Source organism: Eptatretus burgeri, chromosome 12 (genome assembly GCF_056783735.1).
Source record: "Eptatretus burgeri isolate ZD-2024b chromosome 12, Ebu_testis_v1, whole genome shotgun sequence".
NCBI lineage: Eukaryota > Metazoa > Chordata > Myxini > Myxiniformes > Myxinidae > Eptatretus > Eptatretus burgeri.
The window spans coordinates 9,587,356-9,605,383 of NC_140972.1; the positions used below are offsets into that span (position 1 = coordinate 9,587,356).

Genomic DNA, 18,028 nt, shown 5'->3' on the forward strand with positions numbered 1-18,028 from the left:
AATCTCGCTACAATCCCTCTACCTAATCCATTCCACGGACTCCATGAGGACTTACCCCTGCCCCATGAAGTCGGTCTAACTAAGCTAACCCTTCCCCCTAACTAGTTTCCATCCTGTGCCCAGGTAAGGGGGTCTTCCACCCCTTGCCCAGGAATCCTGTGCACCCGAAAGTGAGGCTTGTTTTTTTTTTTTTTCCATGCGCACCACCAGCGCGGCAACTCGCGCTCGCACCTGCCCATGACGTCATGCAGCTGCACGTGTTCCTCGTCCCTCCTTGGACGGTACCATCCGGCAGGGATACCCCTCCTGCCGGATTCCAATCCCACGTGCAGCCATGGCGTCACCGTGCGCATAAAAAAAAACACAAGCCCCACGTCTCGAGGGGTTCCCCACGCGAACACATGTGCTTTGCCCGTTGGAGCTTAACACACACAATCGCGCGGAGAACCCGTCCGGTCCAAATCCATAATCCTGCCTAAACTTTGTCCGTCCGCGGGATCGGCAAATCCACCGCGTGCGTTTCCGGACCGGGACTTCACTCTCGCAAGCGAGCACGTGGCGGTCTCGTGCGTTGCACAGCACGGACCTCGTGCTCACTGCTAGGTGAACCCGGCACGGTCCCCGAAACAACTACAGCCGCTACCCGGCTTTCGTTTCTCCCATGTCGCCGTCGTCGCCATTCGACCCACGCACACCTGCGTGTTACGACGCTCACAGTCCATTCCATCACATTCACCCGGGGAGACGCGGCTGCGTGCTCCCGCATGCCCACCGACATCTCCCTTACATACCGCTCTCTCACACACACGGTCTCCCTTGCACACAGCGACCTTGCACACGGCCGTTCACTCACGCGTGCCTCACTCGCACACGCGGGGGCACTCACCCGCGGTTCCTCATCCACACACCGTTCCTCACTCACACACGCGGGGGTACTCACCCGCGGTGCCTCACTCATATTGGCCGTTTCATCCACACACACGGCCTCTTCCACACACGGTGCCTCATCCACACACGGCGTGCTGGGAAGCACGTACTCCGGCACCATCGCCACCACACCACTCACACACGGGGTCGCTTCCACACACGGGGAGGCACTCACACCTTGCACCACACACACAGGGACAACCACACTGGGGATTCGTGTCCCCACAAGGGTCTCCGGGGCCTCTATACCCCCCAAGCTCTCCGTGCACCTGTCCACAGCACCCGTCCCCTCAACCTCGCAAAGCACGACCGAACCCACCTGGTCGTGACTCACCTCAAGGGGGCATACTCCCTCCCCTCGTTCCTGGAGGAGGCCATCCAGCTGCTGGCACCGGGCCTCCACCCAGTCCACCAGCTCACCCCCATTGTCCTCCACTACCTCCGTGTGTGTGTGTGCGTCACTTACCCCGTCTTCATCGTGCAGTCTCTCCTCTATTTTTTCTATCTCCCGTGTCTCTATACATTTTCTCTCCTGGTTCCTTTTTTCTGTCTCTTCCTGGTTCCTTTTTCCTTCCCATCTGAGTCGTTCTTTCTCTCTGAGCCCCATTAGCTGTTCGTTCTCCCTCCGTAGCTCCTCAATCTCCGTTGACTCCAATCTCGCTCTCCGTTTTAGTTGTTCAATTTCACACTCATATAGTTGTTGTTTTCTCTCCCACTGTTCCTCCTGCTCTTTGTTTTCCAATCTCATAGTTTCTTTCAATTGGCTCATTTCCTTCCTGTGTTTCATTCGCTGTTCTCTCACTACTCTTCCTCGTTTCCTCTCCTGTCCTTCCTTCTCCAGTTTCATGGTTTGCTTCATTTGGTTAATCTCCTTTTTGTGTTTCATTTGCTGCTGTCTCATTACTCTTCCTCGTTCCCTCTCCTGTCCTTCCTTCTCCAGTTTCATGGTTTTCTTGATTTGGTTCATCTCCATTTTGTGTTTCATTCGCTGCTGTCTCATTACTCTTCCTAGTTTCCTCTCCTGTCTTTCCTTATCCAGTTTCATGGTTTTCTTCATTTGGTTAATCTCCTTTTTGTGTTTCATTTGCTGTTGTCTCATTACTCTTCCTTGTTTCCTCTCCTGTCCTTCCTTCTCCAGTTTAGTTGTTTGCTTCATTTGGTTAATCTCCATTTTGTGTTTCATTCGCTGCTGTCTCATTACTCTTCCTAGTTTCCTCTCCTGTCTTTCCTTATCCAGTTTCATGGTTTTCTTCATTTGGTTAATCTCCTTTTTGTGTTTCATTTGCTGCTGTCTCATTACTCTTCCTTGTTCCCTCTCCTGTCCTTCCTTCTCCAGTTTCATGGTTTTCTTGATTTGGTTCATCTCCATTTTGTGTTTCATTCGCTGCTGTCTCATTACTCTTCCGAGTTTCCTCTCCTGTCTTTCCTTCTCCAGTTTCATGGTTTTCTTCATTTGGTTAATCTCCTTTTTGTGTTTCATTTGCTGTTCTTTGTCTATCTCCTCGTACTCCAGCCTTTCTTTCAATTGGTCAACCCCAGATTCATGTTCTTTTTGTTTTCTATTCCATTGTTCCTCTCGTTCTTCCCTCTCCAATCTCGTTGTGTCCTTCAATCTCCTGATTTCTCCTTCCTGCTTCATTCCTTGCTCCTTTACTTTCTCCTCGTATTCAAACCTATTTTTTTCCTTTTGTCGTTCAGTTTCAAATTCATACTCTTTCAGTTTTCTATTCCACTGTCTCTCTTGTTCCTCCTTCTGCAATCTCGTCATTTCTTTCAACTGACTGATTTCTTTCTCCTGTCTCATTCGTTCTTCCCTCATTACTCTTTCTTGTTCCTCATTCTTTAGTCTGGCCTTCGCTTCCAGCTGTTCGATCTGTACAGTGTGGTTTCTTAAAGTTTCATTTTCCGTTCTCTTCCTTTCCTCTTTTAACACTCTCAGTTCGTTTTGTAGTTCCCTCTCTTTGTTTTGGTGTTTCTGTAACTCAGAAACTTTCTTTTCCAATTATTTTCTCATCTCCGCACCCTCCGACCTTGCTTTGGCTTCGAACTGTTCTTCCGGCTTGCGCTTGTGGTTTTCTACCCGTCTTCCCAGTTCCTCTGTCTCCGTTTTTACCTCCAGTCCCAGCTTATCAACTCTCTTCGTCATGTCTTGAAGTCTTTTCTCACACTCCACCGTTTCGACCTTCAATCCCTCCTCTGTCTCCTCCTGGCTTTCTTTTAATTGGTTTTTCGCTTCGAGTGCGTTTCCATCCATTTTTTTATTTTCCATTTGTTGCGTATTTCTCTTCATTTCGTTGTTCCTTTCTTTCATTCCGTCAATTATGCTCTGCGCGAGTTCCATAACGTGCTGTATTGTCACCTGCCCTGGCCACTCCCACTGACTACATTTAGTGGTGGAGTTATAATAAAAAAACCGACCAGATGAACGGCATCGATGCCTTTCCCAACCTTCTGGTCCGGGTTTCTCTTGCACGGTGATCTCGTCCTGAGCCATGGATTCTACATTACTATTACACATACCTAATCCACCCGGCACCCGCTCGCCTTGAGACGCCATCTTGCTTCTCGTGAAGGGTTAATTTAGCTCGCTCGTAATTTGGAGGGAATCGGGGGTCGCTTCTCTCACCCCTGGACCGATTCCCGTGAATTTAATTGGGGACAGGAGAGCCCGTTTTCCTGTTCTCCGATACCAGTGCCGCGAGGAGGGCGATGGATTTGTATCGCACGACCTGACACCAGTGTTACGGATTCGCGCCCGCCGGCGTGCTGACGGCCACGTAACTCGAATCGCGGCACGTCGCCCACCGGACGGACAATCCAGTCGTGACCCTCTCGGACTAACGCCGGGAACCAGTCACGGGTGGACCTTTCGGTCTCACCGCGATCGAGCCAATCGGCCCCCGCGTGGGATAGGGTTGTGTGGTGAATTGAGGTGAATTGAGGGACATGACGCGGGATCACATGTTGTGCGTCTCGCGTATAAGGGGAGGTCTCCGCGGCACGAGTGGTTGTCCCCGGGGCATTGCCATTTACATCGGCTGTTCACTTGATGCTCGTTAACTGAAGGTGCTCATTGACTGGTGAGAATGGAGATTATATCGAACTCTGTGCTTACGCGGATTTAGTCTGCGATGATTAAGTGCACATGTATACGTTACTGCTTATGTACTCCTAGCTGAACCTGTATTCCCCGGTGTGCCCACAGAAGCGGCTCCAATCAAATGGAATAAAGCCTAAACTCTGAAGGTTCATCTCTCGCTCTCATTTCAATTTATTCCATTTGGTTTTCTCGGCTCTCTCAACCAACGATGGACAAGATCTACAAACCAGAGAGGTTCGACGCAGACCCAAACGCGACTGACGCAGAAATGAAATGGTCGCATTGGTTCTGTTCAGGTCAGGTAGGTCAGGTATGGGAGCATGTGCCAGAACAGCGCGTCGCTGCGTCCACTTTCCGCCGGTACTCCAGGGGCCTCCGTCTGGCCATCCCCCAGGCAGATGCCAGGCCCATCCCCATCTCCTTGAGATGATGGTCAACCTGCTGCAACCATGAGGCACGTGGTCGGCCCACTGGCCTCCTCCACTCATGAGACTCCCTCGCTGAGAGAATCTGGTGAGCAGGATCAGCGTCAGGAAAACGAGCCACATGTCCATACAGCCGCAGCTGACGCTCACGGACTATGCAGGTAACAAATCTCATCCGAGTCTCTCTCAGCAACCGCTCGTTGGACACAAAATCCGACCAGCGATAGCCAAGGATTCTCCGAAGAGACCTGGTACCAAAGGAATTAAGTCTCCGTCTCAGATCCTTGGTCAAAGTCCAAGTCTCGCACCCATAGAGCAAGACTGGAAGTACCAAGGACCTGAAGACTCGGACTTTCGTCCTCCCGCACAGGTACCGGCAGCGCCACACCCCATGATCCAGTGAATCCATGACTCCCCAGGCCCGACCCAGACGTCTATTGACCTCCGGCTCACAACCTGCGGAGACATGAATATCACTGCCAAGGTAAGTGAATCTATCCACGACCTCAACATCCTCACCACAAACAGACACAGACAGGACAGCAGCATCCAAGATGTCACCGAAAGCCTGGATCTTTGTTTTGACCCAAGAAATCCGTAATCCCAACGGCTCCGACTCCTCATTCAGCACCTCGAGGGCCCCCAAGAGGATGTCTAAAGTCTCCGCAAAGATGACTGCATCATCTGCAAAATCAAGGTCCGAGATCTTGACATTGCCAAACGATGCACCGCAACTTGATCTCTCCGACATCCTCCCAAAAATCCAGTCCATACAAGTGCTGAAAAGTGTGGGGGCAAGTACACATCCCTGACGAACTCCAGTAACAACTGGAAATAAGTCAGAGGCGGTACCACCACACTTCACAGCACTCTCAGTACCAGAGTAGAGTTCAGACATCAGATCGATCAGTTTCGGTGGCACCCCACGAAGACCAAGAATCCTCCAGAGGACATCCCGATTCACTGAATCGAACGCTTTACAGAGATCAACATAGGCTGCAAGCAGCCCCTGCCGAAACTCTCGTCTGCGTTCAGTGAGGACACGAAGAGCAAGGATACGGTCAATCATTGACCTCTTTGGTGTAAAGCCTGACTGCTCTGGACGCTGGTGCTCAAGCAGATGGTGGCGAACCCTATCAAGAATTATCCGAGCAAAGACCTTGCCCGGCACTGAGAGCAGCGTCACCCCTCGGTAGTTGTTGCAGTCTTGGCGATCACCCTTCCCTCTCCAGAGAGGGACAACAAGGCCCCTCTTCCAGTCAGTTGGGATGATGCCTGTGTTCCAGGCAGAGCACAAAACTGCATGCAACGACGCGAGTGCAGCATTTCCACCAGATTCCCAAGACTAGAAGTTCTGTTCCTTCTCACACTATCTGACCATCATCGAGGAAGGAGCCGACAAATTTGCCGCTCTCGTGAATCATGTCTCGCCCGGCGTATACAGGCTCTTCTCGGAGTGCGACACTTACGAAGCAGCGATTGACGTGCTGCAGGCGCTCTACGTGAAGCCCAAGAACGAGGTATACATACGACATCTTCTCAACACACGCAAGCAAGCAGCCGGGGAGACAATCGATCAGTTCCTGCAAGCTCTGAATCAGCTGGGAAAAGACGGCAGCTTCCGGGCCGTAAGCGCCGAGGAACACCGAAAGGAAGCCACACGGGAGGCATTCATCCAAGGACTCAGATCAGCCCACATACGGCAACGCTTACTAGAGAAAGCGCAACCCACTCTTGACAAGGTAGTCGATCAGGCACGAGCGATGGATACGGCTCAGCAGCAATCTGAGTCATTTGGGACACCGATGCTGCTAATGAACGCTGCTACGGTGGGAACTCAAGGAACCCCACTGGCACAGACACAGCCAGACATAGGGGATGGAGAAACACCCGAGGAGCCGGATACCCAGGCCACGTCAAACTCCTCAGCAACTGCTCCGGTTGGTAAATGCTTCTTTTGTGGGTACAAAAGGCATCCTCGTCAAAAATGTCCCGCCAGAGATGCCACATGCATGAATTGCGACAAGAAAGGGCATTATGCCAGGGTATGTAAATCTACTCCAAGGAGAAATAAACCCACTTCTGCGGCTCTCTACTCGCAAAATAAATTAACTGCAGCCTCCCCGGGAATCTATCCAAGGCTATCATCAACGTACGAATTAACGGGCATATGGCTGAGGCACTGATTGATACCGGTAGCTCTGAAAGTTTCGTCAACAGCTCGCTAGTGAAGGGCAGGAAATGGGTAATCCACCCGACTGACAATACGGTATGCATGGCCGCCACCTCACTACAATCCCGCGTACGAGGGTACTGCAATGTTGAATTGGACGTAAAAGGGTACACGCATCGGGATGTAAGGGTACTGGTGCTTCGTGATTTGTGCGCAGACGTAATTCTGGGTCATAATGTCCTCAAGCAGCACACGAGCGTCGAAATACCCTTTGGAGGAAGCAAACCTCGTCTAATTTTAAATGCGTTGACCACCGCGGAGGTGACGTCCCCCCAGCTGTTCGCTAACTTGTCGCCGGTCTGCAAACCGATAGCGATTAAATCGCGGCGATATACCACTGCTGACATGAATTTCATCACTTCAGAAACCAAGCGATTACTGGAAGAAGGAATTATAGAACCGAGCGACTCGCCATGGCGCGCACAGGTGTTAGTAACCAGCAGTCAGAACCATAAGAAACGAATGGTTGTCGATTATTCCCAAATGGTCAATCGCTTTACCCAACTCGATGCCTACCCCCTGCCGCGCATAGATGAGATGGTCGAACGCGTGGCCAATTATAAGGTATTCAGTACCATCGACTTGCGAAGCGCCTATCATCAAATTCCCATCCGAGAGGAAGACAAACCTTACACTGCATTCCAGGCAGGGAGGCGCCTCTACCAATTCAGGAGAATATCTTTCGGTGTCACGAATGGGGTAGCTTGCTTCCAACGGGTTATGGACGACATCATCTCAGATGAAAACCTCAAAGACACTTTTGTTTACGTGGATAATGTCACAGTGTGCGGTAGGGATCAGAGGGAACATGATAGGAATCTAGACAGATTCTTGAGCATTGCTAGAAAATATAATCTGACTCTCAACTACGAGAAATGCGTATTCTCGGCAAGGTCAATTGACCTTCTCGGCTACACGATAGCCGACGGCACAATTAAGCCTGATCCTGAACGATTGCGCCCGCTCCGTGAGCTTCCACCACCTCAGGACTTGCAGACAATGCGCCGGGTGATCGGGATGTTCGCTTACTATGCGAGATGGATTTCGCAATACTCCGAGAAAATACATCCCCTAGTGCATTGCAAAAACTTTCCACCAGATGCCGCTGTTGTAAGAGCTTTCCACAACCTCAAGGATGATATCAGTAAGTCCGTGGTTTTATCGATCGACAGCTCGGTGCCCTTCGTGGTGGAAACCGACGCTTCAAATCACGCCATAGCTGCTACACTTAATCAGTCTGGGCGGCCGGTCGCGTTCTTCTCGAGAACTCTCTCTAGAAGCGAGCAGAGACACTCAGCGATAGAGAAGGAAGCGTACGCCATCGTCGAAGCGCTGCGGAAATGGAGACATTATTTACTGGGAAACCACTTCACGCTCGTTACGGACCAACGATCCGTGGCATTCATGTTTGATGGGAAAAATAACGGGAAAATTAAGAATGAAAAAATTATGAGATGGCGGATAGACCTAGCTTGCTACAGTTACGACATTGTTTACCGGCCCGGGAAGGAAAACCCTGCTGCAGATACCTTCTCTCGGGTCTACAGTTCGGCAACAATCAGTCAGGCTTTGCAAGACCTCCATGTGTCTCTGTGCCACCCGGGGGTAACCAGGATGGCACATTTTGTGCGCAGACAAAATCTTCCCTATTCTGTTGAAGATATTAAACAAATGAATGCTTCATGCCCTGTTTGTGCTGAACTAAAACCCAGATTCTTTGGCGCGGCATCTGGCAGACTGATCAAGGCCACTTCCCCCTTCGAGAGACTAAACATCGACTTCAAAGGGCCCCTGCCGACCGAGACAGACAACAGATACATATTCACCGTTGTTGATGAATATTCAAGGTTCCCTTTCGCATTTCCGTGCTCGGATATGACCTCGGGCACTGTCGTGAGATGTCTCTCTGACCTCTTCGCTATGTTTGGGAAACCTTCGTACATACATTCAGACAGAGGGCCGTGTTTCATGTCGGCCGGGCTAAAACAATTCCTACTAGAGCTCGGCATAGCAACTAGTCGAACGACGGGTTTCAACCCACAGGGAAACGGGCAGGTGGAAAGGTATAATGGAGTTATTTGGAAAGCCGTAACTCTGGCGCTGAAATCGAGAGGACTGGGCCCCGAGCGGTGGGAGGTTACTCTTCCCGACGCTCTGAATTCCATACGCTCTTTGCTCTGCACGTCCACCAATGCAACTCCTCACGAACGAATGTTTACTCACCAGCGACGTTATGTTGACGGTCAAACGGTGCCCAACTGGCTGACCCATCCCGGTACAGTGTTCATGAAACGCCCGGTCCGACAAAGCAAGTATGAACCCCTGGTGGAGGGGGTCGAACTCATTGACACTAATCCAGAGTATGCTCATGTCAGGCTCCCGGATGGCAGGGAGACCACTGTGTCGGTTCGCCATCTGGCTCCCTCAGGTTATCCTCCCGCCGGTACACCACCTTCTGGCACTCCTCCTTCTGACATTTCCCCCCCAGGAACTCCGCCGGGCGACGGGGCTGCCGCGTTCCACCCGAGAGCGATCGAGGAGTCATCCCCGGCACAAGTATATATATATATATATATATATATATATATATATATATATATATATATATATATATCCATATATATGCATTTATATATATCCATATATATATATATATATATATATATACATATATATATGCATTTATATATATCCATATATATATATATATATATATATATACATATACATATATAACATATATGTTGTCACCCTAAGAACAAAAGTGCCTCAGTCATTGTATTCGTTGATGAAGCTTAGGCACTTTTGTTATGAGGGTAACGATATATATTGTACAAATGTTATAACTTTATTTTAAAACATCCTTTTTTCACCAGATTTGCAATAATTCCCTGTAGAGCACCTCGCAAAACCTCCGAAAATTTAGACGCAGATCTGGAAGACGCCATGGATGAACAATCCCTCTGGGGGACAGAGCACGAGGTCAAGCACTGAGTGCATCAAGTCATTTAGCTCAATGAAGCTGGTTAATTTTGGCACTTTCTTAAAGCTTTTGTTCACTAAATACAATTCTCCAAAGAGTAGAAAAAGATAACTTTAATGCTTTGGAAATTTCACCCTTTCTTGTGTATATTTGAAAGAGGGAACATAGTCTTGCTTGCTTGAAGTAAATAGGGACATCGGCTGAGTTATAAGACTCATTATTTCTTTAAATTATCAGATTTCACTCCAGATTTTGACACTTATTTAGTCTGGACAATGTACGATCCTCAAAACCGAAGTCATATTTCGACGATATGTTTTAATTAGTCCGTGAGAGTCGATCATGGAAAATCGTATCATATAATGCATGAAATCGCTCCAAGCTCCTAATTTGAAACTATAGTCCTTACAAAAGTGATGTATACAGCGATTTGCAGCTATGATGAACAGGCATTCGATAATATGAGTAGGGAAAGTGATACAAAAAACTTTATCATTAAGAAATTGTTGCGGCCTGTTCCAATTCAAGGCATGGTTGAGCAGGCCAAAAAACATGGTGGCTTCAGACCCCGGTGAGGTTACCTCGGAGATACCTTAAGACACCAAAGAGCGAGGTGGCTGAGGATGCGCCTGATAAAGGATATAATTAAATAAGGCCGTTAATTATCATCAAATGGAGTGTTTTAAATTAACCCAAACACCCAATTTTCAGTCGTGCACTTCCTTGGACTTCCCTTAGTATGTATGCAAAGTTTCAGGCTGCTAGGTTTCATGGTTTCACAAAAACGTGTGCTGACATTTTGTGGTCGCTTTGGATTGTTTTTCCTTTTCGGTATGGCGAGAATGAAGGTGCAGACGTTAGCAGTTGTTTATCTTTTTGTGAACAGAGTTTGCTCTCAGAATCGGTAGGAGGTTCTCTGTGACTTTCAAGACTGATAACATGATTTCCGAGCTGTTTGCCGCATTATCATCTTTATATCACTAAAACTCTAATCTTGTATATATGTATGTATGTATGTACCCGAAATACAGCCAAAACAGTACACGATAGCGCAAAAATTTGGGCCCACCTTACCATTCTCCTGCGATGTGCAGTATCAAGTTTCGTTAAAATCGGGCAATGAAAAAAATTATTCAAAAATTAATTCCCGATTCAGTCAAGTACTCTTCGGGAGAATTTGATCAAAGCAAACAACCCCAGTGATATAGTTCACGAGAGCTATCTTTTTTTTGGTTTTCTTCAAATGATTTATTTTTTAAATCTCAAAGATTTCGTATAAACAAACAACGATTTATTTTTAAGCATAAAATAAACATCGCCATTTTGATCTCATACTTCCGTGTTCATTAATAAATAAAATTTTGTTTTGAAGATTACGCACAATAATTTATTCGACTTTCTTTTCCCCGTTTTTTTTTTTTTTCACATTGACACGCAATATCAAGTTTCGTTCAAATCGGGCAACAAAAAGAAATGTTAACAAGGAAAAATGTGTCCAAGAGCCGCGTCATTCCACCAGTCAACAAGAAGAAGAAGAACGCGGAGCTCTCTTGGAGGCAGCGTTCGCAACGCGACGCGGAAAGGTTTTGTCTTCACAAGAAGAAGAAGAAGAGGAAGAAGAAGAAGAAGAAGAAGAAGAAGAAGAAGAAGAACGCAGAGCTCTCTTAGAGCCAGCGTTCGCTACGCGAGACGCGGCTAAAAAAGCAATTCCCGATTCAGTCAAGTACTCTTCAGGATTATTTGATCAATGCAAACAACCTCAGTGGTATAGTCGCTGGAGCTTTTTTTTCGGAAATTTTTTTTTTTTATCAACCACTGTCACAACGGGAACCCAACGGGTTCACGGGTCTTGTAGTATTTTCTAAAATTAGAGCCAATTTTTTCTTTTTACCCATCACACGACGATTGGCAGCTACTTTTAAATAAATGTTTATGCACATCTTGAAACGTCAACAATGCAACGTTGTTTTTTTTTTTCATAATTTATTGAAATTCCCCCCAAACAACCGTTAAAGCTACACAAGGTTTCTGGGTTGTATACAGTACGTACTGTACTCGGTAATCACACTGACTCCAATCTGCCGACTCCCATAAAATTGATATCGGGTGTGTGCGTATGCGTGTGCGTGTGTGTGTGTGTGTGTGTGTGTGTGAATTTAAACCTCGGAGATCATGAGGCCGATTAAGCCAAGGTAATGATAGCCATCCTATGGTTTGTGGCCAAAATGCATCATCACGATGAAACATAGTCTAAGTAAAAAAAGTGGAAGAATAGAATAAACAGGTATAACAAAGAGTAGCACTGATTACCGAGCATTATTATTCACGAGCGGGCAGTGCTGCTCTCTGGGTGGCAATACCCTTATTGGCCCACCTTATGTGGGCAATGTGCTGCGGCACAGACTTGGAAATACACTTTATAATTTTTGTCATTTTTGAAAGAAATTTTATTGATCACAACATGTCATACTCCATATCACAAGATAAAGACGATTTGTAATACCGGCTACCACCAAAGGTGGAGCTATTTCTGCCACCCGACAATTTTGGAGTTTCAGCAACATACACATTTGTTCCATTGTGGTAAGAAGATGAACACATAAACAGAAAATTACCCCCGTATGGGGGCGATGGTCATCTCTATAATGTTTTTTACTATGATAATCGATGAACCGTTGCCAGATATCTCCTAAAATGACAGACTGGATAGGTTTTGAAAATGGCGACTTTCACAACTTTCGTGACCTCGTGACCTTGACCCTGACCTCGAATCCGGAAAAAAAATGTCGTTGGGTATCACTCATCGACCTCTACCCACATACCAAATTTCATCAAGATCGGAAGTAAAAAGTTTTCTTTGTACCGGGAGGTGTTTTTGACCATCTTCCAGGTTACGTGGCGGCCAAACGGGACGGAAATTCAAAAATCTGTCCAGTTAGATACAAGATAATATTTTTTACTATCATAATCAATAAACAGTTGCCGAATATCTTGTAGAATGGCAAACAAGATAGGTTTTGAAAATGGCGATTTTTATAACTGACGTGATCTCGTGACCTTGACCCTGACCTTGAACCTGGACAAAAGTTATATCGTCGTGCAACACTCATCGACCTCTACCCACATACTAAGTTTCATCAAAATTGGAAAGAAAAATTGTTGACGGATGGACGGACATTTGGTCCAGCTTTATTTGGTCATCTCGGAAGAGATGCCTGAAAAAGCATTTCAAATTTACGAGGAATGTTAATAATTAGGTGGTGAGTGGGTTTAAAGGGACAGGTAGTGGTGAATAAAAGGATGCTGAGAGGTAGTCAAGTGAAGGTAAAAGTGACAGCATACATTGATTTTTAAGATTAAGGGAGAATATGGGGTTAAACAAAATGGAGGGTGGTAAACCATGAACATGGTAAGTTATACAAAATAGTATTTAAAATACACTTTACACGAACACGAGTTGAGAAATAATTGCTTTATACGGTGAAGGGAGTGGAAAATAACATTCAAATTGGGCAGTAATGGAAATAAAGTGTTTTCTTTGCACATTGTGATGTTTCAAAGCCAATGTTAATATAATCTGGGATTCTGCATTTGTAATTTTAAAGCAATTGAGGAACAAGCACAGTACGTCAACATAACTGTTCCTGTAAATACGGCGTTCAATACTTGCTGCTTTTCCATCACACTTGTAATCCCACTGGGACAATGTTGTTATGACAATACCACTGGGACAATGCCATCAACACATCTTACTTCGGTTTCCAACTGATCACCAATGTTACCCGGAGCATAAATGGCAAAGCGAAAAGTTGGTTCGGATTCGACGATCAAAAGTCCTCACCGCGCAGGTCTACACATCCACACACAAAGAAAGAAAAACAAATCATGTTTTTTAATTTTCTTTCATTTTACACGTGGAGAAATCATTTAGCTTTGAGCAAAAAAAATCAATGTTCTTTAAATACTGGAATGAAGCAAAGATAAATAAAGGTAATCGTCAAGTCACTTTCCCTCGATTTGTGTTTTAAACTCGGTTAACCATGGATCCCAAACATGCCATAATCATTACATTGTTATGATGACAATTTCTTATTGATGCTTTTCCACTCTCCAATCTAGTTTGTCCTCCTGCTAAAATCTGCTGTTGTACTGTTTAATATTTGCTAACTTGATAACTATCCATATTGCTTCCTTTTTTTGGAGAGGGAGTAGTTCAGTAACTGCAACATGTTCTCGATTAATTTTTGTTCCATTTTTATTTTAATTTGTTTGTTCAATTAACCTTCTCTTATACTTGCAGTACGCTTTATAACCAGCTCGTGTTAGCGATTTTTAATTGGACAAACAAAAAGATTCATTGAGGCCAAGCTGCATGAGTTTTCTACTTGGGCATGTTTGTTGCATCCATTGATTGGACAAACGTTTCGTATTTAAACAAGTTTTGATGTCTACTGTACTATAAAAAGAAGTTTATTTGTGTGGTTGTTACTTGCAAAATCGAAGACGATTTCTAAAATGTGTTTGTTTCTGTTTTGTTTGCCTATGTAGTGTCCATTATTTGCATCTATTTTGGAAGTTTGTTGCAAAATGGATGAAGGATCCCTTTTCTGGTTTGCTGTTTTCTTGCTCATGTTCAAATCTCATCAGATAGTCTGTTGAGCTTTTCACATACTTCACTAGTCCTACACACGATGTCCGATGCACTTGGTTAAGTTCCATCAGACCGCCTCCTCCTTCTTGTCTCAGCAAGTATAACTTTGGTATACATTGGTTTTTTAGCTCACCTGGAACGTAGTTCCATTAGCTTATGGGATGGCACATCATCCACCAGTCCGTCCATCGACAAACATTTGCAACTTCTTCTCTGAAACTACGCATATGATTTTGATGAAATCTGACCACAACCTTCATCACTTGGTATGTACCAAAGTTGTTCACGGCATTAAAATATTTGGGGGGGGGGGCAAAACAGGTATACGGGGGGTTGCCCACCAAAAGAGGAATTTGCGTTCTTTGCCAAAACTATACATATATACATACATACATACATACATCTCAAAAGAATTCTGACCTGCCGAATCCAAGGAGTCCGGTTGCCAAACTTTCCGACCTCATTTTTATATTCAAAATGGCTGATTTTGAGATGGCCGCCAAACTAAAAAACATTTTATAACTTTTGAACCAGTCGGGCTAAAAAGACAATATTGGGGTCTATTTTTACTGATTTTAGCATTCCAAATCGATTAGAATGGGTGTTTGGATGGGGCTGAGTTCAGGATGGCCATCTGGTGCCTTGCTGACAGGGACTCGTATAGTTTCAGAACAGTTAACTGGGGTTGACAACTCAAAAGGGATGTGTGTTGGGTCTGGTGGCTGTGGTGTCGGATCCTGCAGGTCGACATCATCATTTGACGAGTCATGTTGTGATGGTGATAGTCCATGATGGGTTCAGGGAGATTGTTCCCAATGACAAGGAACTGTGAAGAACTCAGATTTCTTGACCCGATAAGATGCACTTATCAACTGGGAACCCACAGATACACGGGTGTTCACCACGTGCCGTCAACAGATGCGACCAGATATCTGTTCCTTGCACATGGTTGTTGGTAGACTGAATCGCCCACTCCCACTCGTGGCGAGAGTGTGACAGAATTCCAGGGTGCCTTTGACTGTTCACTGTGGGCATGATGTATATACAGTATGTATGAGTAAGAAGATAGTTGGTCTTGGGTCATATTTCCATGGGGTTTCCACATATCTCACAGGATTGTAAGTTGGACAAATAACCTGCAGGAGCTGTTTTGCTCACGGTTTTTCTGTGATGTCAATGACAACAGGACAGGGGATGGGAAGGCGTTATATATTCCACTGTTTCAATGATGTAACGGTATGGAATGATCGATGTGGGAATGCCCATCTACTTTTATGAGTGAAAGGAGGGTGAAGTTGGGGTTGGGAGGGGAGAGCAAATATGGGACAGAGTTGGGAGGGGGTTTGAGGAGTTGTGGTGGGGAGGGAGTTTGAAGGCTTGAAGTGGGGAGGGGCTTGACACCTTAGCATTGGAAGGGGGGGGTGGGTGAGAGGAGTTGAGGACTTCAAGTCACATTTTACATTGCACCGACGTTTCACAGATCCTTACCCTGTTCGTAAAAATTAAATGCAGTACCCATTTCATTCACTTACATTTCGAGCCACACAGTCAATAACTTAACCTCTGCACCTTGCTGCTGACACTTGGCTCCCTTTTGCACTTATAGGCGCAGATTCCCACACACTCTCAGAACTTAGCCATACAGTGCGAATGGTTGACTCGTTCACTTTAACAGCATTGGTGACTGCAAACGCGTTCATGCCGCCATTAAGCTCACCTAAAATCACTATTTTCTTTATAAATGTCATTGCGGGATTGTTTATTCTCATTACCAACTGGAGATGTACGATGTTTCAATGCCATACTTCCAAGATAAAGCTCCGCATACGTTTACCACACAAAGATGTGAGGGAGACTGAAGAGGCAAGGTGGGCACGCACGTGCAAAATACACACACACACACACACACACACACACACACACACACACACACACACACACACACACACACACACACACACACACACACGACCCTGGAAATTATCATGCCGACCACTTCCACAAGCATAAGGTGAAGAAACCTTCTAGCTCCAGTTGAAGAGAGTGACATACCTTGAGGACTATGTGGAGGAGAAATACACGAGGAGAGGAACATCACCACACTCCAGGTACTGATTGGCCACACTCAATCCAGGAAGGTGTGGTTGCACCTCGAGGAGCAGGACCAAAACGTACGGGCTGTTGACGTGTTGCCCGATAGTAGACTGCATCAGAATATTGGAATTACTGCACATAAAATATATCGATATACCATACTGCAGCAAGTGAGATTACCATTATAGAGAATACATACATTCACACCTGACTTAACTTGATCTGCTCCGATGGAACTTTGCGACCATTGCAGAAACGGGATCCACTTACAACTGCCTACACCTACTTCTGATCATCAGACACCCAGCATCGAGCATTGAAACTTATGCAGGTGTATTAAAAAATGGCTAGCTGGACTGATTTCGTCCATCGAGTTTTCCAATATCAATGGGCCCCTGCTCCAACCACTCCGACCTAACCTTCCAGCCTCCAGGTCATTCTGACGGTCACACCTTGAGGAAAGCCTCATGCACAATGATGCTCCTGATCATCTCACCTCCATTTCTAGCTGGATGTACAGTAAGCCCTACCACCTCGCTAAAATGGTCTACCTCATGTGTAGGAGGTGGAATTACTGTCTCCAATCACAGCACCCATTCCCAGACTCCTCACTCCTCCCTTACATAGCCCACTCTCCAGCATAACATGATGCAGTGTATCTGGCTTTGTTCTCCCCTCATTTACAACCTTTTGTCTGTTGTGTGTTTAGCAGCAAATATTCGATGAAAGTGACATTTTACCCTCTCCCTTTTTTTGTTTTTAATGTGGTCTCAACCAATTTTTTTTTGATGTGGTCTCAATTTTTGATGTGGTCTCAACTGTCATCAATCATCTCCTATCCACAGAACCAAGATTTGTGCTTCTGCTCCCTGATGATTCTGTCTGTCACTTGAGTGAAAGGATCAGTTTGGGGTTCCACAACCTCCAAACTTGGAAAGCAGTTGAAGCATTTTGTAAAGTTGCAGCAATTCTATCAAATTTCCAGCCTGGATATTATCAGATGGTTTATTTTCCTGCTGGATTGAGCATTGTCATGCTTTCTTGGTAGTTTTTCTTGCTCCTCGTTATGCTCCATGTGTTACGCTCCAAACAGCTCGGTTTCTGGTGAACATAGCCCTCTCTTTAGCCATGTTTCCATAAGCTGCCATGGTATTCACCTTGTTATGTAGTTCAACAAGTCAGACAGGCCTGGTCTAGGATCTGCGATCTCTCTTAAAGAATGGTCATCTATTTCCTTGGTTGGATATAGAGGACCTGAGAATTAATTTCACAAATGTCCACTTTCCCTCATCCGTAGAAGTCATTCCATTAAGTGTCCAGCTCTCCTGTTTTAAATGTCCCATCCCTGGTACAGGGAATAATGCAGTGATGAAACAGCTGGAAACTTTATCACTTTCTCTGCCTGGAGAACCATTCCAAAGTGATGATGTACAGCCATTTTGAAAGGCCTGAAGTTGGTAAACCTGAAGTTGCATATCCATCCTGAGAAGAGCTAAACCAAACATATGGCTCACCGTAGATCAGATCTTTCACTGCTCTCCCCATCCTCACAATTCTGTGGTACTGCACAAGATGTCTGAAGAGCATGCCCCTCTTCCATCAATTTGATCATCAA

General features: G+C 45.8%; 1 protein-coding gene across 2 annotated transcripts in view; it reads right to left on the minus strand.

The window, feature by feature from the left end:
* Positions 1-12,841: 12,841 nt before the first annotated feature.
* Positions 12,842-18,028, minus strand: part of LOC147015055 (uncharacterized) — a 97,104-nt gene continuing 91,917 nt past the window's right edge. For both annotated transcript variants that reach the window (XM_085849415.1, XM_085849414.1), the window contains exons 19-20: positions 16,372-16,523; positions 12,842-13,518 (exon numbers count right to left, since the gene is read on the minus strand). In XM_085849415.1, coding sequence (XP_085705541.1) covers positions 16,414-16,523 — 110 coding nt within the window. In that variant the 3' untranslated portion in view covers positions 12,842-13,518; positions 16,372-16,413. The remainder of the gene's footprint in view (positions 13,519-16,371; positions 16,524-18,028) is intronic.